The sequence below is a fragment of the Arvicola amphibius genome, chromosome 8, assembly GCF_903992535.2.
Source record: "Arvicola amphibius chromosome 8, mArvAmp1.2, whole genome shotgun sequence".
Classification (NCBI taxonomy): Eukaryota; Metazoa; Chordata; class Mammalia; order Rodentia; family Cricetidae; genus Arvicola; species Arvicola amphibius.
In genome coordinates, this window is record NC_052054.1 from 61,093,999 (window position 1) to 61,111,223 (window position 17,225).

General features: G+C 35.8%; 1 protein-coding gene across 1 annotated transcript in view; it reads left to right on the forward strand.

Annotated features, from left to right (window-relative positions):
- The window catches only part of Ascc3 (activating signal cointegrator 1 complex subunit 3), a 293,210-nt gene that overhangs the window by 58,038 nt on the left and 217,947 nt on the right, over positions 1–17,225 (forward strand). Inside the window, exons 6-10 of the mRNA XM_038339034.1 lie at positions 3,353–3,557; positions 4,239–4,380; positions 4,993–5,118; positions 9,368–9,568; positions 10,591–10,731. Of these exons, the coding sequence (XP_038194962.1) occupies positions 3,353–3,557; positions 4,239–4,380; positions 4,993–5,118; positions 9,368–9,568; positions 10,591–10,731 (815 nt within the window). The remainder of the gene's footprint in view (positions 1–3,352; positions 3,558–4,238; positions 4,381–4,992; positions 5,119–9,367; positions 9,569–10,590; positions 10,732–17,225) is intronic.

Consider the following 17,225-nt stretch of genomic DNA (forward strand, 5'->3'; position numbering starts at 1 on the left):
GCAGCCTGAGTCCACCCAGAGTGTCTGTAATCGTTTTGAATTGTACATTCCCACCAAAAATAAACCAAGGAACAGTGTATTATACCCTTAACCTTGTAAATCGTGTTTCATTTATGCCTTTTTAGTTCTTTCAAAAGACTGATAATGCTTCAGTTTTGGAAACATTGATTTGAGTGAACAGAAGTAATTTAACCAACTACCATTATATCTGGAACTAAGAAATACACCTTTCAATAAAATTAATGAAATCCAAAATAAAAGGTTATTAGAAACTTGGATATTTGAAATTTAGCAATTTGGTCTTTTATGGAACGCTCAGAGCTCTTCACATACATGGAAGAGCTAATTTCACATTTCGCTGACCACAGGGATTCTATTCATATACTGGAGGAAACCAGCAGGATTTAAGAACAGTTAAACCCTCTTTATTTGTAAACATTTTGTTTTTTCATAAGTAATAATAGTTCATACTTCAATCCTGAAATTTATAAGTTCTGAAAAGTTTGTGTTATCTTGCTTAGTATTCTAAATCTTACTACCAACATATACATGAATTATAGTTTCACAGTTTTTAAAAGCTGTAGTGTGTCAAAGAGTAGTTAGTAATCCAGTATGATCATATTTTCATTTTACATATTTTGTTTTATAATGATAACATAAAAGCAATGTGCTTTTTAGTCAACACTAAATATTAATTTTTTTCAGTGCTGGAAATTGAACTTAGGGCTTCACACATGGTCGGCAAGAATTCTACCATTGAGCTCCTGTCCTAGTCCCAAAACTAAATTTAAATTGTTCAGAAGTGTATTTGAGATATCTGTCTGGCCATAAATGTTTTCTACTCTTCTCACATGGCTTTTACTTTATTTTTTATAGGATTGTTGTTCATGTTGCTTCTATTTATAACTAGCTATATTTGAGCAGAAAACTTTATCTTGAATATTTTTAATTAACATAATTTTTATCGATTCTTGGGAGTTATACATCATACAAGGTAATCTCACTCATTTCTTAGTCCTTCCATGTCCACCCACCCTCCTTGTAGCCTGCCCCCACCAAAGAAGATTTCTAAAGGAAAGAAAGAAAACACTTCATTCCTCCATCTTTTTCTCCTCTCCATCACATACTCATTTCGTAGTGGCCTTGAGACCTGCAGTGTGTCATACAGTATATCCTTTTGCCTAAATAGCTTTCCTTGCAAATATTCATTGCAATGAGTTGTTGGTCTCATTCAAGACCTCTGGCTTCTGGTACACCATCAGTACTGGACCCTCACTGAAACTTCTCTCAGATAGCATGGCAACCATTCCTCAGGACCAGTCAGTCCCTTTACGTGCTCCAACAGCTCATAGATGGGGTACATGTTTGGGGGGGGGGCAACTCCCAAGTCCTGGATGTAGACCTGGGTATAAAATCATTAATTCAGTTAAATAGTATAGCTTAAGAAGAAATCATCTTTATAATAATTCACAGGTAAAAATGCACAATAGAATGGGGATATTTCCATGAGGTAATCACACTATATTTAAGGCAGTGGGGATTCCCCCACAGCCATTCACATTATGCCAGATACCAGGCAAAAATGGCAGTGGCAAACATGTAAAGGCACAGTAATCGCAAGAGACATTCTGGAGCCAAAGCCCTTGGGGTCTCGTGTATTGGAGATTCACCTATCAGTGGCTTACATTCTGGTAAGCCAAACTCTTGAAGCTTAATTGCCACCTGCTGCTCTTCTGATGTGATCATTGGTAACTCATCTTTGAAGACTATACATGATTCTTTTCTAGCATAATATGGTTTTATAAAAACATAAACTTCTGTTTTACTCGAGTAACATATGTGATAGTTGTTATTGCAGTTATTTTGTTTCTGCTTGTCTGTCTTTACAGATAGCATAACCAAAAACAAAATAAAACAAAAAAGCAAAAACCATACATTGAAATAAGAGGAAGTCATTTTGCAGACAATTTTACTTTTCTTTTAGTTCTCAGTACATGTGAAAGCTTTCACAATCTGGATTTTTTGGCATTGAAAGTTAATTATAAATTATATGCTATTGCGTAGAAAGTAAGGTGTATGAGACAAATAGGACAAAATTTTTGTTAGAGACATAAAATTTCAGTTTATTATAGGTCAAAGTCTTCTTTTATACTTTTGAAACATATGTTCTAATAGTAATAAAGCCACATTTTAGGAGATTATTTTATGTGACTGAGAATTAAAAAGGTTTAAGTTATGTAAGGGTGCAGTGTGTGAGATGTTTTAAGATTTGACTAAAAATAAATTTGAACCGCATTTTACTGTCTTGGTGCTTTGTTTAATACCTTCCCTGTTCTAATTTGAATTTTTGCCATTTGATAAAATACATTGTAGCTGCTCTCTGTTCAGAGTATAGATAAGTCTCATTTGGTATTGTCTTCCTAGCCTCGTTGTGCTGAGTTCTCAATATTGTAAATGCTTACTGACTTTGACTCCTTTTACTGGAAGTTCTGTTAGTTCCTTTGGGACTGTAGGGACTCAGAAAGACTTTAACTAAACACAAAAAGCATGCAGTGGTGGTGGCACATACCTTTAATCCCAGTACTCGGGAAACAGAGACAAGTGGATTTCTGTGAGTTCAAGGCCAGCCTGGTCTACAATGCAGATGCAAGGGCAGCCAGTACTGTTACATAGAGAAACCCAGTCTCAAAAAACCAAACCAGCCAAATAAATAAATAAATAAATGAATAGCCACAGAAGGCAATCCTGTTGGAAAAACATCCTGAATATTGAGGTGACTACACACAAACTTAACTCATACTTTATAAACAGTAAGTATTGGTTGATCTAGTTCTTTTGCGTTTTTGTAAGAAGGTGGACAGTAATGTTGTTTTGACCATTGTCTGTGGATATATCATGAGCTGTGAAAAGTAGTAAATGTATGATAACCTAGAATAGCAAGGCTGATTACTTAGAGGAAAGTTGTATTTAATATATAACATTTTTATTTTATCACAGAAGTAGTGAATTAATTAAAAATTGAAATATATATTTGAAATTATAAACAAATTATTATAAAATATGAAATGTATTTTTTGCCATTTTGATGTTATATGAAAAATTAAATGATCCCAGTTTCCTTTACAGTATTGAATCATTAAAAAAAAACTTTTGCTGATTTTTCTTAAGTTACTATGCAATACAATGTAGATACCATGTTTTTAATATTTTAAAAATATGTAATTGTATAAATCACCTATAAAAAGTGAGCTGTTAGAGAATTGGATTGTTATGTTTTTGTGGTGGAAAAATGGTTTTCATAAAGGTCATGTCTGAGATTTATAATTCATTATATTTTTTAATTACTTTACAGATAGTTGTAAAAAAATTTTAGGTGAGAATGCCAAGCCTAATTATGGTTGTCAAGTCACTATTCAGTCTGAACAAGAAAAACAGTTAATGAAACTGTATCGCCGTGAAGAAAAAAGGATTTCCAGACAAAAAAAGACTGGAGAAGATGGGGAGGTTTCTGGGGAAGGACTTTTGTCCTTTGATCCTAAGGAACTCCGGATACACAGGTAGTAAAAGTCAGGTACTGAAAACGTGCACGTGGTGTGATTTTACTTGTTCTTTAGTTTTTTAGTAATTTGGTGATTCTCTTACAACCTTGCTTTCTATGACAAAATAAAACAATCACTCTTTAATTAGAGCAAGTCTTGATTGAATTCCTATAAGTGAAACATTTCATTTATAAAGGTGGGCTAGTCTAAGTTGCCCAGTATATACTTTTCAGTTAAGTTACATGAATGCTACATGGATATAGTTTTACATGTTTTAGTTTTCAATTTAATGATATGTTATTTCCTTGTTATTTAAAAGTTGAAAAATGAAAATGATTGATTTATTTGTTTACATTAGCAGTTTTGAACCTGTGGGTCTCCATCTGTTGTCAACCCCTTGGCAAACCTCTATTTCCAAAATATTTACATTGCTGTTCATAACAGTAGCAAAATTACAGTTAAAAAGTAGTAAGCCATCCTTACTAACTCTTGTGTAAAAGTAGCAACTGGATACTTAAAACATATTTATTTCTCCTAAGACTTCTAGGTTGCTAATATCTCCCTTTGTAGTTGAAGTTCTCTCTTTTTAATGTAGTACCTAGAATAACTATCATAATTGCTTTGTTTAGGTGTATGATTTTATTTTTAAAATAATAGTGTCAAATCTGGCTTTTTATTGATTTACCTTTTTATTTATAGAGAACAGGCACTTCTGAATGCTAGAAGTGCTCCAATTCTGGGCAGGCAGAGAGACATGGAGGTTGAAAAAATCCGTTATCCCCATGTTTATGATTCCCAGGTTGAGGCCCGAGAAACATCAGCATTCATTGCTGGTGCCAAGGTATGTCATTGTAATATAACCACTTTTGGAAACAGCTATTTTCTGAGGAAATGCCTGCATAGATTTTTCCTTGTGTCCTTCACTCTATTACCATTGGATACAATATGCTAAATTATATGTTAAAATAGTAGGAAAAATAGAATATTGAGGTATATCTTTTAAGTTCCTAAAACATATTTAAATATGTTTTGTATTTTAATAAATTTAAATGTGGTTAGTATCCAGAACATATTCACATTTTTTTGATTGTTTCAGTTTGTATTTTTGAATTGTATCCATTGTATCATTGACTGGTTAAACTTAGACTGTTACGTATTTTTCTGGTTATGAGAGAACATTTGTGCTCAAGAATACTATGTAGCTAGTGTGTACTTTCAGTTCATCACCTTACTGTGCTCTGTGTATCATATGAGATACCCAGTTCCTGAATGTCTGTAGGTGTAGTTCATGTTTATTTTTCTCTCATTTAGAATTATTTCCTTTATATTAGCTGGATTTATTTGTCAGTACTTTGTCATAAAACCAGTAACATTTTGTAATTGTCTCTAATTTAACTAAAGTCTTACCAGAGCAGTTTTTATTTTATTGGAATTTTATTTTTTATGCTTATAGATGATTTTACCAGAAGGAATTCAAAGAGAGAATACCAAGCTATATGAAGAAGTACGGATCCCTTATAGTGAACCAATGGCAGTTGGCTTTGAGGAAAAGCCAGTTTATATCCAAGACTTAGATGAGGTAAGATGAGCTTTTGAGTATGGAAGTTATCATTGGCCAATGAATCTAGTTAAGAATATAGATAACTGGTTGCTTAAGAAGTAGGCTGTTGGAGTATAAATGGTGAAAATGGATACATGCCTTTCTTTATACATCAAACACTTTCATATATGCCTTTTCACTTACATTTGTTTATGTTTTGTTCATTTTGGTCACTACAGCTAGTTTTTGCGTGTATGTTCATGTGTGTGTATATGCACATTTGGGCACATGTGCTTTCCTCACTTGCCCAAGCTAGACAACAGTCATGTGCTTCTGTGCCATTTTATTTTAAATGTATGTGCTGGGTATCCAAACTCATGCTTCTTTAGTAAGCATGTACTGTCTTAGCCATCTTCTCCACCCTTCTGTTATGGAATATTATTTTAAGCCATGTTACTTTTGTTCATGCTGTGGAACATTTGTTTAATGATGTAAAGATGTGTTGCTTTTGTTTATGCTGCATTTGTTTAACTCTGTGAAGCTGTGTTACTGTGCCTGTCTAAAACACCTGATGGTCTAATAAAAAGCTGAATGGCCAATAGTGAGGCAGGGCTGGAAGGCAGAGAGAATATATAAAAGGAGAACTCTGGAAAAAGGAACAAGATAGAACAAGAAGAGGAGGATATCAGGGGCCAGCCACCCAGTCAGCCACATAGTAAGAGTGAAAGTAACAATAAAGAAGTAAGAGAAAGAGAAAAGCCCAGAGGCAAAAGATAGATGCTATAATTAAAGGAAAAGTGCTTAGAAACAAGCCAAGCTAAGGTCAGCCATTTATAATTAAGAATAAGCCTCTCTGTGTGTGATTAATCTGGGAACTGGTTGGCAGGTCCCCCAAAAGACTAAAGAATTTTTTAAAAAAGAATCAGAAGCACCCTTCAGCTGATTGTTTATTAAAAATTAACTCATATGAGCTTATGTAAATATTTTAAAGGTGTGATATATTATATTGATATATCAAATGATCATCATATATAATAAAGTACCTTTCTTGTTTTGGTGAACAAATTTTAAGTTCTTTTATTTTTCTGTAACTTGATTATTGAGAAAGTTTAAACTTATCTAGAATGTTTCGGAATAGTATACTTGTATCAGCATTTGCTTTATTTCAAAGTAAAGTATCACTTAATGTATCCTTAGTATTTAATCTGTTCAATTGTGAGGATGCAGTTGCTTGGGGTTTGAAAGGTAGCTTATGGTTAAAGGAACACTTGCTGCTCTTGCAGAGGTCAGGGGTTCATTTGCAGCACCCACATGGAGGTTCACAACTGCCTGTAACTCTAGTTATAAAGGATCTAATGCCCTTTTGGTCTATGTGGGTACTAAGCACATGTGATGCACGTACATACATGTTGGCAGTCATATAGACATAAAGATCTTAAAGATGTGTACATGTGTATAATTGCAGAGAAAGAGGACATGAGTTTGAGAGGGATTGAATGGAGTGGGGACATGAGAGGAGTTGGAGAGAGGAAATGATACAATTATATTTTAATTAAATGAGCTAGATAGAAATAAAAAATTTGATTAATTCTTTTTAATAACAAAACTGTAACTGCTTTTTTAATATGTTAATAGTATGTAGATATTCAGAAATATCAAACACAGGCAAATCAAAAGAGGAGCATAAAGTAACAAAATATACCTACAGAATGACCAAAATTCTTTCAATATACACTTATATTTGTGTCTTTTTAAATGGAATTATATCATACACAAGTACATAACTATACATGAAGAAGGACGCATAAAAGAAATCCCACACTAGCTCAAAATTGAGAAGAATAGACGGTTATTTATTTATGGGTAGACTCACAAATCAGACTCCTCTGCTGGAATGGAGAACAGAAACCGTATCCCCCAGCTAGAAAAGAGGCAGGACGCATGATTTACATAGGCCTAAATAGTTTAAGAGGCCTCGCCCCAGTGGGCAGGTAACTACTGGTTGTAGGATTTCCTAAAGCATACATATCCTGGAATACTTTCTCTGTGTCGGTTGTGATTTCTGCTTTATCATTTCTTTAATTATTGTACAACATTCCATTTTACGTTTTTATTACTTTTAAATAAGTTTCTTAAAATTGCAAATTTTAGGTTGTTTTGTACAATAAGGCTTTATAATAGAACAGAGTTCTTATAACTACTTGTATGATGGTTTTCATCCTGTATGCAGAATTGCCTGTAGAACCATTTAGTATCCCAGAGCCATGACTGCTGATTGATTCCCAGTTACTAATGTGGAACCCACATAGATTGTGAAGATAGTATTTGAAGCTCTATAGATAATTCTGAAAGATAGCCAGCACTGAGAGCCCATAGAATTGAGCAGTTTTATTAAACAATTATAAGGAATATAAATAATTATACCAAATTATAGGCAGCTATCTCTGAAATTGTTTTTTACACATTAAATCTTTAATGTTTTTGTGTAAAAATTGTACTTATTATCTATCATGATGAATGAACCACAGTTCTTTGTTTTCTGACATAATTATCTCTAAACAAATATTAATTCATTATAAGTTGGTGATAAATTGGTCAGTTCTATCTGTAGCCTCTGCCAGAAGCTACTGTAGTCACAGATTCTTTTCATTGCCATGTGATATCTTTTGGGGTTGTTTTACCTGCAGATGATGTGGAAAACCACTAATCAGTTACCTAGTCCCCTATTGTAGGAGCGGCAGGGTTGTGTCCCGCCACCAGGCTAGCTTTACACCCGAAATAATTACACGGAAACTGTATTCATTTAAACACTGCCTGACCCATTAGTTTCAGCCTCTTATTAGTTAATTCTCATATCTTGCTTTAACCCATATTTAGTAATGTGTGTAGCACCACAAGGTGGTTGCTTACCAGGAGAGATCTTAACCTACGTCTGTCTTAAAGAGGAGAAGCATGGCGACTGACTATGGCGACTGCCTGAAGCACCCTCTTTTCCCTATTTTCTGATCGTTATTTTTTTAAAGATTTACTTGTATTTTTAATTATGGGGGGGGGAGAGAAAAGAGAGAGAAGAGACAAGCCTGGAGGGGTCAAATTCCCTGGGGTGGAATTACGGATGATGTGAGCTGACTCAACTGCCATGCATACTGAGAACAGATCTCTGCTGCTCTACAAGAGCTGCTTGTACTCTTGACTGTTGAGTCTTCTCGCCAGCCCCATTTTTGCTCTATTTTGACAATTTATTTTGTCAGTAAGTTCTTATTGTCAGTATAGTATAGATTTTCTGAGTCTCCCTTTGCTAAGCTGTGTTTCCTGTCCTCTGTTATTGGTGCTTCCCTTCTCCAGGAACAGGAAGTACCCCAAACCAAGCCACACGTCTGGATTTACTCTGAACTACTGCTGTGTACAGTTCCCTCTTTGACTTTGATATTAAAGCTGGCGTCTCTCCTCTTCTAAGTCTTGTCATTGGCTCTCTCCAGTTTGTTCCTTGCTTTTACTAGCACATCATCTGTGCATTCTGTCACTTTTTAAACCTTCACTTTTTGTTGTTTTTTTTTTTTTAACTAAAGAGTTGTAATAATAGTGTACCATAGAATTATTCTGGAGGTTAAATAAAGGAATAGTATTAAAGTCCGTATAACTGTACATGTTGTAGTATAAACTGTATGAAATCTGGTCTGTCTGTTTACACAATTAATGTTTTCTTCTAAAGTTTGATTTTTTTATATCACAAAATATTAAAATATTGAAAACCTATCCAAATAATGAAATAGAATTTCCTATGGTTTTCTTTCTCCAGGTGACTTTTTGTTTTATTTTATTTTCTTAAAGTTTTTAAAGAAGCTTTCACTGTACACTCGCTGGCCTTGACTCTGCTTCGCCCTCTGCAGTGCTATGTATATGCTAGTGCCTGTTTTACCTTCATAGACTATCATGAAACAGTTTGGAAGTGCTTTGAATTTTGAAGGATACATTTTATAGTTAAAAATTACATTATTTTGTGTATTGAGTAGTTATTTGGTCAAATATTTGATATATTTAAGTTTAGAATCATATATCCATATTTAGAGTGTTGTTATTTCCATATGGAACTGGGCTGTAATTATGGTGCTTTCTCAGCTATGTGCACTTTTGAAATACAAGATGCACTGAGAAACTGAGCTGTCTGTTGAGGTAGATGTCATGCTTGCTTGTCATGTTGTTAACCATAGAAATTTAGTGTTTATATTCAATACTTTATGAGTCATTAATATTTAATTTATAATATCATGCTCCTACCTTATTTTAGATTGGACAGTTGGCTTTTAAAGGAATGAAGAGACTCAATAGAATCCAGTCCATAGTATTTGAAACTGCTTACAACACCAATGAGAACATGCTGATTTGTGCCCCTACCGGAGCTGGGAAGACCAATATCGCGATGCTTACAGTTTTACATGAAATCCGGCAACACTTTCAACAAGGTGTTATTAAAAAGAATGAGTTTAAGGTAGGAAACTATAAATCAGACAATAGTTCTTTATTCTTTTTTGAGTGTATATGTTAAGATAAACCTTCAATTCCAAAAAACCTGTGATTTTTTTTTTTTTTTTTTTTGCTTTTTCGAGACAGGGTTTCCCTGTAGTTTCTAGAGCCTGTCCTGGAACTAGCTCTTGTAGACCAGGCTGGCCTCGAGCTCAGAGATCCGCCTGCTTCTGTCTCCCGAGTGCTGGGATTAAAGGCGTGCGCCACCACCGCCCAGCAAACCTGTGAATTCTTAAAGATTGATGTGGGATTCCCCTCTGTATGTTATGAATATGTTTTATTACCATTGGTTAAAAAGAAGCTGCTTCAGCTTATGGCTGGGCAGAATATAGCCAGGCTGGAAGAGATAAGAGAGAGAGAGTAGGCGGAATCAGTGAGATGCCAGCTAGCTGCCGGAGGAGTAACATGCGGGCACCATTAAGCCACAGCCTAGTGGCAATACACAGATTAATAGAAATGGGTTAACTTAAGATGTAAAATTAATTAATAAGAAACCTGAGCTAATAGGCCAAGCAGTGTTGCAATTAATATAGTTTCTGTATGATTATTCGGGTCTGGATGGCTGGGAACGAAAGAGCAGTCTCTGTCTACAGAAGATATTTGTTATAGTAAGAGTCATATAAAGAATGTTGTGTGATTGACTTTCTTACTATGAAGGCAGTCCTATTTCTGCTTTGAAAATCTCATTACCCTTGGGGAAAGGCATGAAAATATTTTATGTTTTGACACAGAGCCCATTTTTTAAGTAATGAGGCAGTATAAACAAGTTCCATTCTCCTTTTATTTAAAGGACAATATTTTATTTATTTAAATAACTGTGTGCTTAATTCAGCAAAGATAAGTACTTTCCATATATCATTATTTACATTTTTCACAGGAAGTAACTAGGATCATATTTCACAATAAATTGTGTCTTGCATTGGCTCCTGTGAAATAATGGTATTGTAATTTTTTCTCATTCATCAAGCTATTGTTTGTTTGGTACAGATTGTGTATGTTGCTCCAATGAAAGCCTTGGCAGCTGAAATGACAAATTACTTCAGCAAACGTCTGGAGCCACTTGGCATTGTTGTGAAAGAACTGACTGGAGATATGCAATTATCAAAAAGTGAAATTTTAAGAACTCAGGTATGTTTTTTACCCACATCATTATATTGTTCATTTTTAAGGTTATGAAATTATTGTACAACTTAATTTTAAGAAAGTATTAACGTAATACAAATACAGTATAACAAATATATTTATGACACTAAATACATTTGCACTAAAGACAATTATTAATGTTGCTTTATTAGTCTTTGATAGCCTTCTTTTGCGATTCTTAACGTTTTGAATATTATTTCCAAGCATAGAGTTTTTGTCTCTTGACAGTTTTTATAACATTAGGGAATGAGAATCTGGGGGTAAGATTGTAGTTGAATATTAAGAGGAAGCATTGCAGATATCTTGAAGTCATCACACTAGACTTTTAGCCTATTTGTTAAGGATAGAATAGCATATAATAAGAAATTTTAGACATTTAATATTTTCAAATGAGAATTTATTAGTGTCTGTCCCTTTATATGAGTCTTTTCACTCACATAAAAGTCTTTTCTAACTATATTTATATAGAGTACATTATATTTTTCTATAGTTAACTGGAATTGTTTGATGTTTTCTGATTTTTCTTCTAGTTCTTAATGTTTAGTAGTAGATTTGCTTTAATGCATTCTTTGATATTTTTCACATGGTTTTGTGTTACCTCTAAGAACATTTTGCTATCTTGTTAAGTTTAAGGTGCTTCCTATCTATCTGTTAGTGACACTTCTTTCAGTTCTTTACAAAATTATCTCTTTGTATTTATACCGTGTACTTTAAGGGGATGACTAAATGCAAGATAGTCCTTTCTTTCTTTTTTTTTTTTTGTTAACTAAAAATTTCCACCTCCTCCCCGCCTCCCATTTACCCCCTTCCCCCTCCTCTACCCCTCCCTCTCCTATCCAGAGAGCAGTAAGAGTTCCCTGCCCTGTGGAAAGTCTAAGTTCCTCCCCCCTCCATCCAGGTCCAGGAAGGTGAACATCCAAACAGGCCAGCCCCCCCCCAAAAGCCAATATGCATAGTAGGATCCAAATCCAGTGTCATTGTCCTTGGCTTCTCAGCAGCCCTCATTGTCCGCCATGTTCAGGGAGTTTGGTTTTATCCCATGCTTTTTCAGTCCCAGTCCAGCTGGGCTTGGTAAGCTCAGAATAGATCAGCTCCACCATCTCAGTGGATGGGAGCACCCCTTGTAGTCCAGACTTCCTTGATCATGTCTTCCCTCCTTCTGCTCCTCATTTGGACCTTGGAAGCTCAGTGCGGTGCACTAATGTGTGGCTCTGTCTCTATCTCCATCCATCGCCTGATGAAGGTTCCCTCACGGTCCTGACTTTCTTTCTCATGTTCTCCCTCCTTCTGCTCCTCGTCAGGACCTTGGGAGCTCAGTCTGGTGCACCAGTGTGGGGCTCTGTCTCTATCTCCATCCATCGCCAGGTGAAGGTTCTATGGTGATATACCAGATATTCATCAGTGTGGCTATAGGATCTGGACTTTTCCGGCTCCCTCTCCTCAGCTGCCCACGGAACTACCTGGGGGCACCTCCCTGGATACCTGAGAACCCCTCTAGAGTCAAGTCTCTTAATAATCCTAAGATGACTCCCTTAATTAAGATATATGCTTCCCTGCTCCCATATCCACCCTTCCTGTATCCCAAGCATCCCGTTCCCCCAAGCTCTACCAATCCTCCCCTTCACGCTTTTCTCTCCCCATCTCCCCTTGCCCCCAACCCACCTCACCCCCAAGTTCCCAGTTTTTGCCCGGCAAACTTGTCTACTTCCAATATCCAGGAGGATAACTATATGTTTTTCTTTGGTTTCACCTTCTTATTGTCTTCTCAAGGATCACGAATTATAGGCTCGATGTCCTTTATTTACAGCTAAAAACTGATTATGAATGAGTACATCCCATGTTCATCTTTTTGGGTCTGGGTTACCTCACTCAGAATAGTGTTTTATATTTCCATCCATTTGTATGCAAAATTCAAGATGTCATTGTTTTTTACCGCTGAGTAGTAGTCTTATATGTATATATTCCACAGTTTCTTCAGCCATTTTTCCACTGAAGGGCATCTAGGTTATTTCCAGGTTCTGGCTATTAATAATAATGCTGCTATGAACATAGTTGAACAAATACTTTTGTAGTATGATTGGGCATCTCCTGGATAAATTCCCAAGAGTAGAATTGCTAGGTCCTGGGGTAGATTGATCCCGAATTTCCTGAGCCAATCTGACAGGTGTAAAATGGTATCTCAAAGTTGTTTTGATTTGCATTTCCCGGATAGCTAAGGAGGTTGAACATGACCTTAAGTGTCTTTTGGCCATTTGGACTTCTTCTGTTGAGAATTCTCTGTTCAGTTCAGAGCCCCATTTTTTAAATGGATTAATTAGCATTTTGAAGTCTAGTCTCTTGAATTCCTTATATATTTTAGAGATCAGACCTTTGTTAGTTGCATGGTTGGTGAAGATCTTTTCCCAGTCAGTAGGCTGCCTTTGTGTCTTAGTGACAGTGTCCTTTGCTTTACAGAAGCTGCTCAGCTTCAGGAGGTCCCATTTATTCAATGTTGCCCTTAATGTCTGTGCTGCTGGGATTATATGTAGGAAACGGTCTCCTGTGCCCATATGTTGTAGAGTACTTCCCACTTTCTCCTCTATCAGGCTCAGTGTGTTCTGATTAATATTGAGGTCTTTAATCCATTTGGACTTGAGTTTTGTGCATGGTGATAGATATGGATCTACTTTCATTTTTCTACAGGTTGACATCCAGTTATGCCAGCACCATTTGTTGAAGATGCTCTCTTTCTTCCATTGTGTACTTATGGCTCCTTTATCAAAAATCAGGTGTTCATAGGTTTGTGGTTTAAGATCCGAGTCTTCTATACGATTCCATTGGTCAACTTCTCTGTTTTTATGCCAATACCAAGCTGTTTTCAATATTGTAGTTCTGTAATAGAGTTTGAAGTCAGGGCTGGTTTTGCCTCCAGAAGTTCCTTTATTGTATAAGATTGTTTCAGCTATCCTGGGTTTCTTGTTTTTCCATATAAAGTTGATTATTGTCCTCTCAAGGTCCGTGAAGAATTTTGTTGGGACCTCAATGGGGATTGCATTGAATCTATAGATTGCTTTTGGTAGAATTGCCATTTTTACTATGTTAATCCTCCCAATCCACGAGCAAGGGAGATTTTTCCATTTTCTGGTATCCTCTTCAATTTCTTTCTTCAGAGAATTAAAGTTCTTGTCAAATAGATCCTTCACTTCCTTGGTTAGAGTTACCCCAAGATATTTTATGCTATTTGTGGCTATCGTGAAATGTGATACTTCTCTGATTTCTCTGCCTTCTTATCCTTTGTGTATAGGAGGGCAACTGATTTTTTGGAGTTGATCTTGTATCCTGCCACGTTACTGAAGGAGTTTATCAGCTGTAGGAGTGGTGGAGTTTTGGGGGTCGCTTATGTACACCATCATATCATCTGCAAATAACGAAAGTTTAACTTCTTCCTTTCCTATTCGAGTCCCCTTGATCCCCTTATGTTGTCTTATTGCTATTGCTAGAACCTCAAGCACCAAATTGAATAGATAAGGAGAGAGTAGACAGCCTTGTCGTGTTCCTGAATTTAGTGGGATGGCCTTGAGTTTCTCTCCATTTAATTTGATGTTAGCTGTCGGCTTGCTGTAAATAGCCTTTATTATATTTAGGAATGACCCTTGTATCCCTAATCTCTCCAAGATCTTTATCATAAAGGGGTGTTGAATTTTGTCAAATGCTTTTTCAGCATCTAATGAGCAGATCATATGGTTTTTTTCCTTCAGTTTATTTATATGATGGATTACATTGATAGATTTTTGTATGTTGAACCAGCCCTGCATCTCTGGGATGAAGCCTACTTGATCGTAGTCGATAATTTTTCTAATGTGTTCTTGGATTCAGTTTACCATTATTTTATTGAGAATTTTTGCGTCAATGTTCATGAGTGAGATTGGCCTGTAATTCTGTTTCTTGGTTGAGTCTTTGTGTGGTTTAGGTATAGGGTAACTGTAGCTTCATAAAAGGAATTTGGCAATGACTGTTCTGTTTCTATATTATGAAATACCTTAAGGAGTGTAGGTATTAGGTCTTCTTGGAAGTTTTGGTAGAATTCTGCATTGAAACCATCTGGTCCTGGGCTTTTTTTGGTAGGGAGTTTTTTGATAACAGTTTCTAATTCTTTGCAACTAACAGGACTATTTAATTGTTCACCTGGTCCTGGTTTAACTTTGGTATATGGTACTTATCTAAAAAAAAATGTCCATTTCTTTTACATTTTCCAATTTTGTGGCATACAGGCTTTTGTAGTAAGACCTAATGATTCTCTGAATTTCCTCTGTGTCTGTGGTTATGTCCCCCTTTTCATTTCTGATCTTATTAATTTGCGTGTTCTCTCTCTGCCATTTGATTAGTTTGGATAGGGGTTTGTCAATCTTGTTGATTTTCTCCAAGAACCAGCTTTTTGTTTCATTGATTCTTTGGTTTGTTTTCTGTGTTTCTATTTTGTTGATTTCTGTCCTCAGTTTGATTATTTCCAGTCTTCTACTCCTCCTAGGTGAGTCTGCTTCTTTTTTTTTCTAGTACTTTCAGGTGTGCTGTTAAGTCTCCAATGAGTGCTTTCTCTGTTTTCTTTAAGTGGGCACTTAGTGCTATGAACTTTCCTCTTAGCACTGCTTTCATTGTGTCCCATAGGTTTGAGTATGTTGTGTCTTTGTTTTCATTAAATTCAAGAAAGTCTTTAATTTCTTTCTTTATTTCATCCTTGACCCAGGTGTGGGTCAGTAGTTGACTGTTCAGTTTCCATGAGTTTGTAGGCTTTCTGGGGGTAGCATTGTTGTTGAATTCTAATTTTAATCAATGGTGATCCGATAAGATGCAGGTGGTTACTAATATGTTTTTGTAACTGTGGAAGTGTGCTTTGTTACTGAGTATATGGTCAATTTTCGAAAGGGTTCCATGAGCTGCAGAGAAGAAGGTATATTCTTTCCTATTTGGGTGGAATGTTCTAAGGTGTTCATTAAGTCCATTTGTTTCATTACCTCCGTTAAGTCTTTTAATTCTCTGTTTGGTTTCTGTCTGATTGACCTGTCCAATGGTGAGAGAGCAGTGTTGAAGTCTCCTACTATTAATGTGTGTGGTTTGATGGCTGCCTTGAGTTCTAGTAATTTTTCTTTTACATAAGTGTGTGCTTTTATATTAGGGGCATAGATATTCAGGATTGAGACTTCATTCTGATGGAATTTTCCTGTTATGAGTATAAAGTGTCCCTTTCCATCTCTTCTGATTGATTTTAGTTTGAAGTCAACTTTGTTAGAAATTAGTATGGCCACACCCGCTTGTTTTTTAGGTTCATTTGCTTGATAAATCTTTTCCCAACCCTTTACTCTGAGTAGATGTCTGTCTTTGTGGTTGAGGTGTGTTTCTTGTAAACAGCAGAATGTTGGATCCTGTTTTCGTATCCAATCTCTTAGCCTGTGCCTTTTTATAGGTGAATTGAGTCCATTGATATTAAGTGATATTAGTGACCAGTGGTTATTAACTCTCGTCATTTTTTTGGTAGTAGAGTTTGTGTGTTTCCCTTATTCTAGTTGTGCTTGTGAAGGGTCACTAGATGTCTGAGTTATTGTGGGCATTGTTAGACTCCTTGGTTTGTGATTTTTCCTTCTATTTTGATTATTATATGGCTTGGGGATGCTTTCTTTTGATCCAGTCTATTTGGTGTTCTGTAGGCTTCTTGTACCTTCATAGGAATATCCTTCTTTAGGTTGGGGAAGTTTTTTTCTATAATTTTGTTGAATATATTTTCTGGGCCTTTGAGTTGTAATTCTTCTCCTTCTTCTACCCCAATTATTCTTAGGTTTGGTCTTTTCATGGTGTCCCAGATTTCCTGGATGTTTTGTGTTAAGAATTTGTTGGATTTGTTTTGTTCTTTAATCTCTGAGTTTATTTCCTCTATAGTATCTTCAGAGTCCGAGATTCTTTCTTCCATCTCTTGTATTTGGTTGGAAATACTTGTCTTTGTAGTTTCTGTTTGTTTACTCAGAATTTCCATTTCCAGTCTTTCCTTGCATTGTATTTTCTTCATTACCTCCATTTCATTTGTTTCCCTTACCTGTTTTTATTGCTTTTTCTTGTTTTTCTTCTTTTTCTTGGGTATCTTTGAGAGATTTATTTATTTTGTCTACCTTTTTGTCATCTCCATTTCTTTATGGTAGTTTTTTACCTCCTGTTTAATGTCCTCTATTATTTTCATAAAGTACTGTTTAAAGTCGATTTCTTCTATTTCTTCTGGAGTAGGGTGTTCAATTCTTGTTGTTTCAGGATGTCTGGATTCTGGTGATGTCATGTTGCCTTTCATGTTGTTGGAAGAGATCTTACATTGGCGCCTGCCCATCTCTTCCTTCAAATGGAGCCAGGAGGGACTTGGTGTCTTAGACCAATCTTTGCTCTGACTGAATCTGGTTGGATCTCCTCAGTGCCAGAGCAGGAGCTATTCCTTGCAGCACAATCTGAAGGAGCCCGCACTC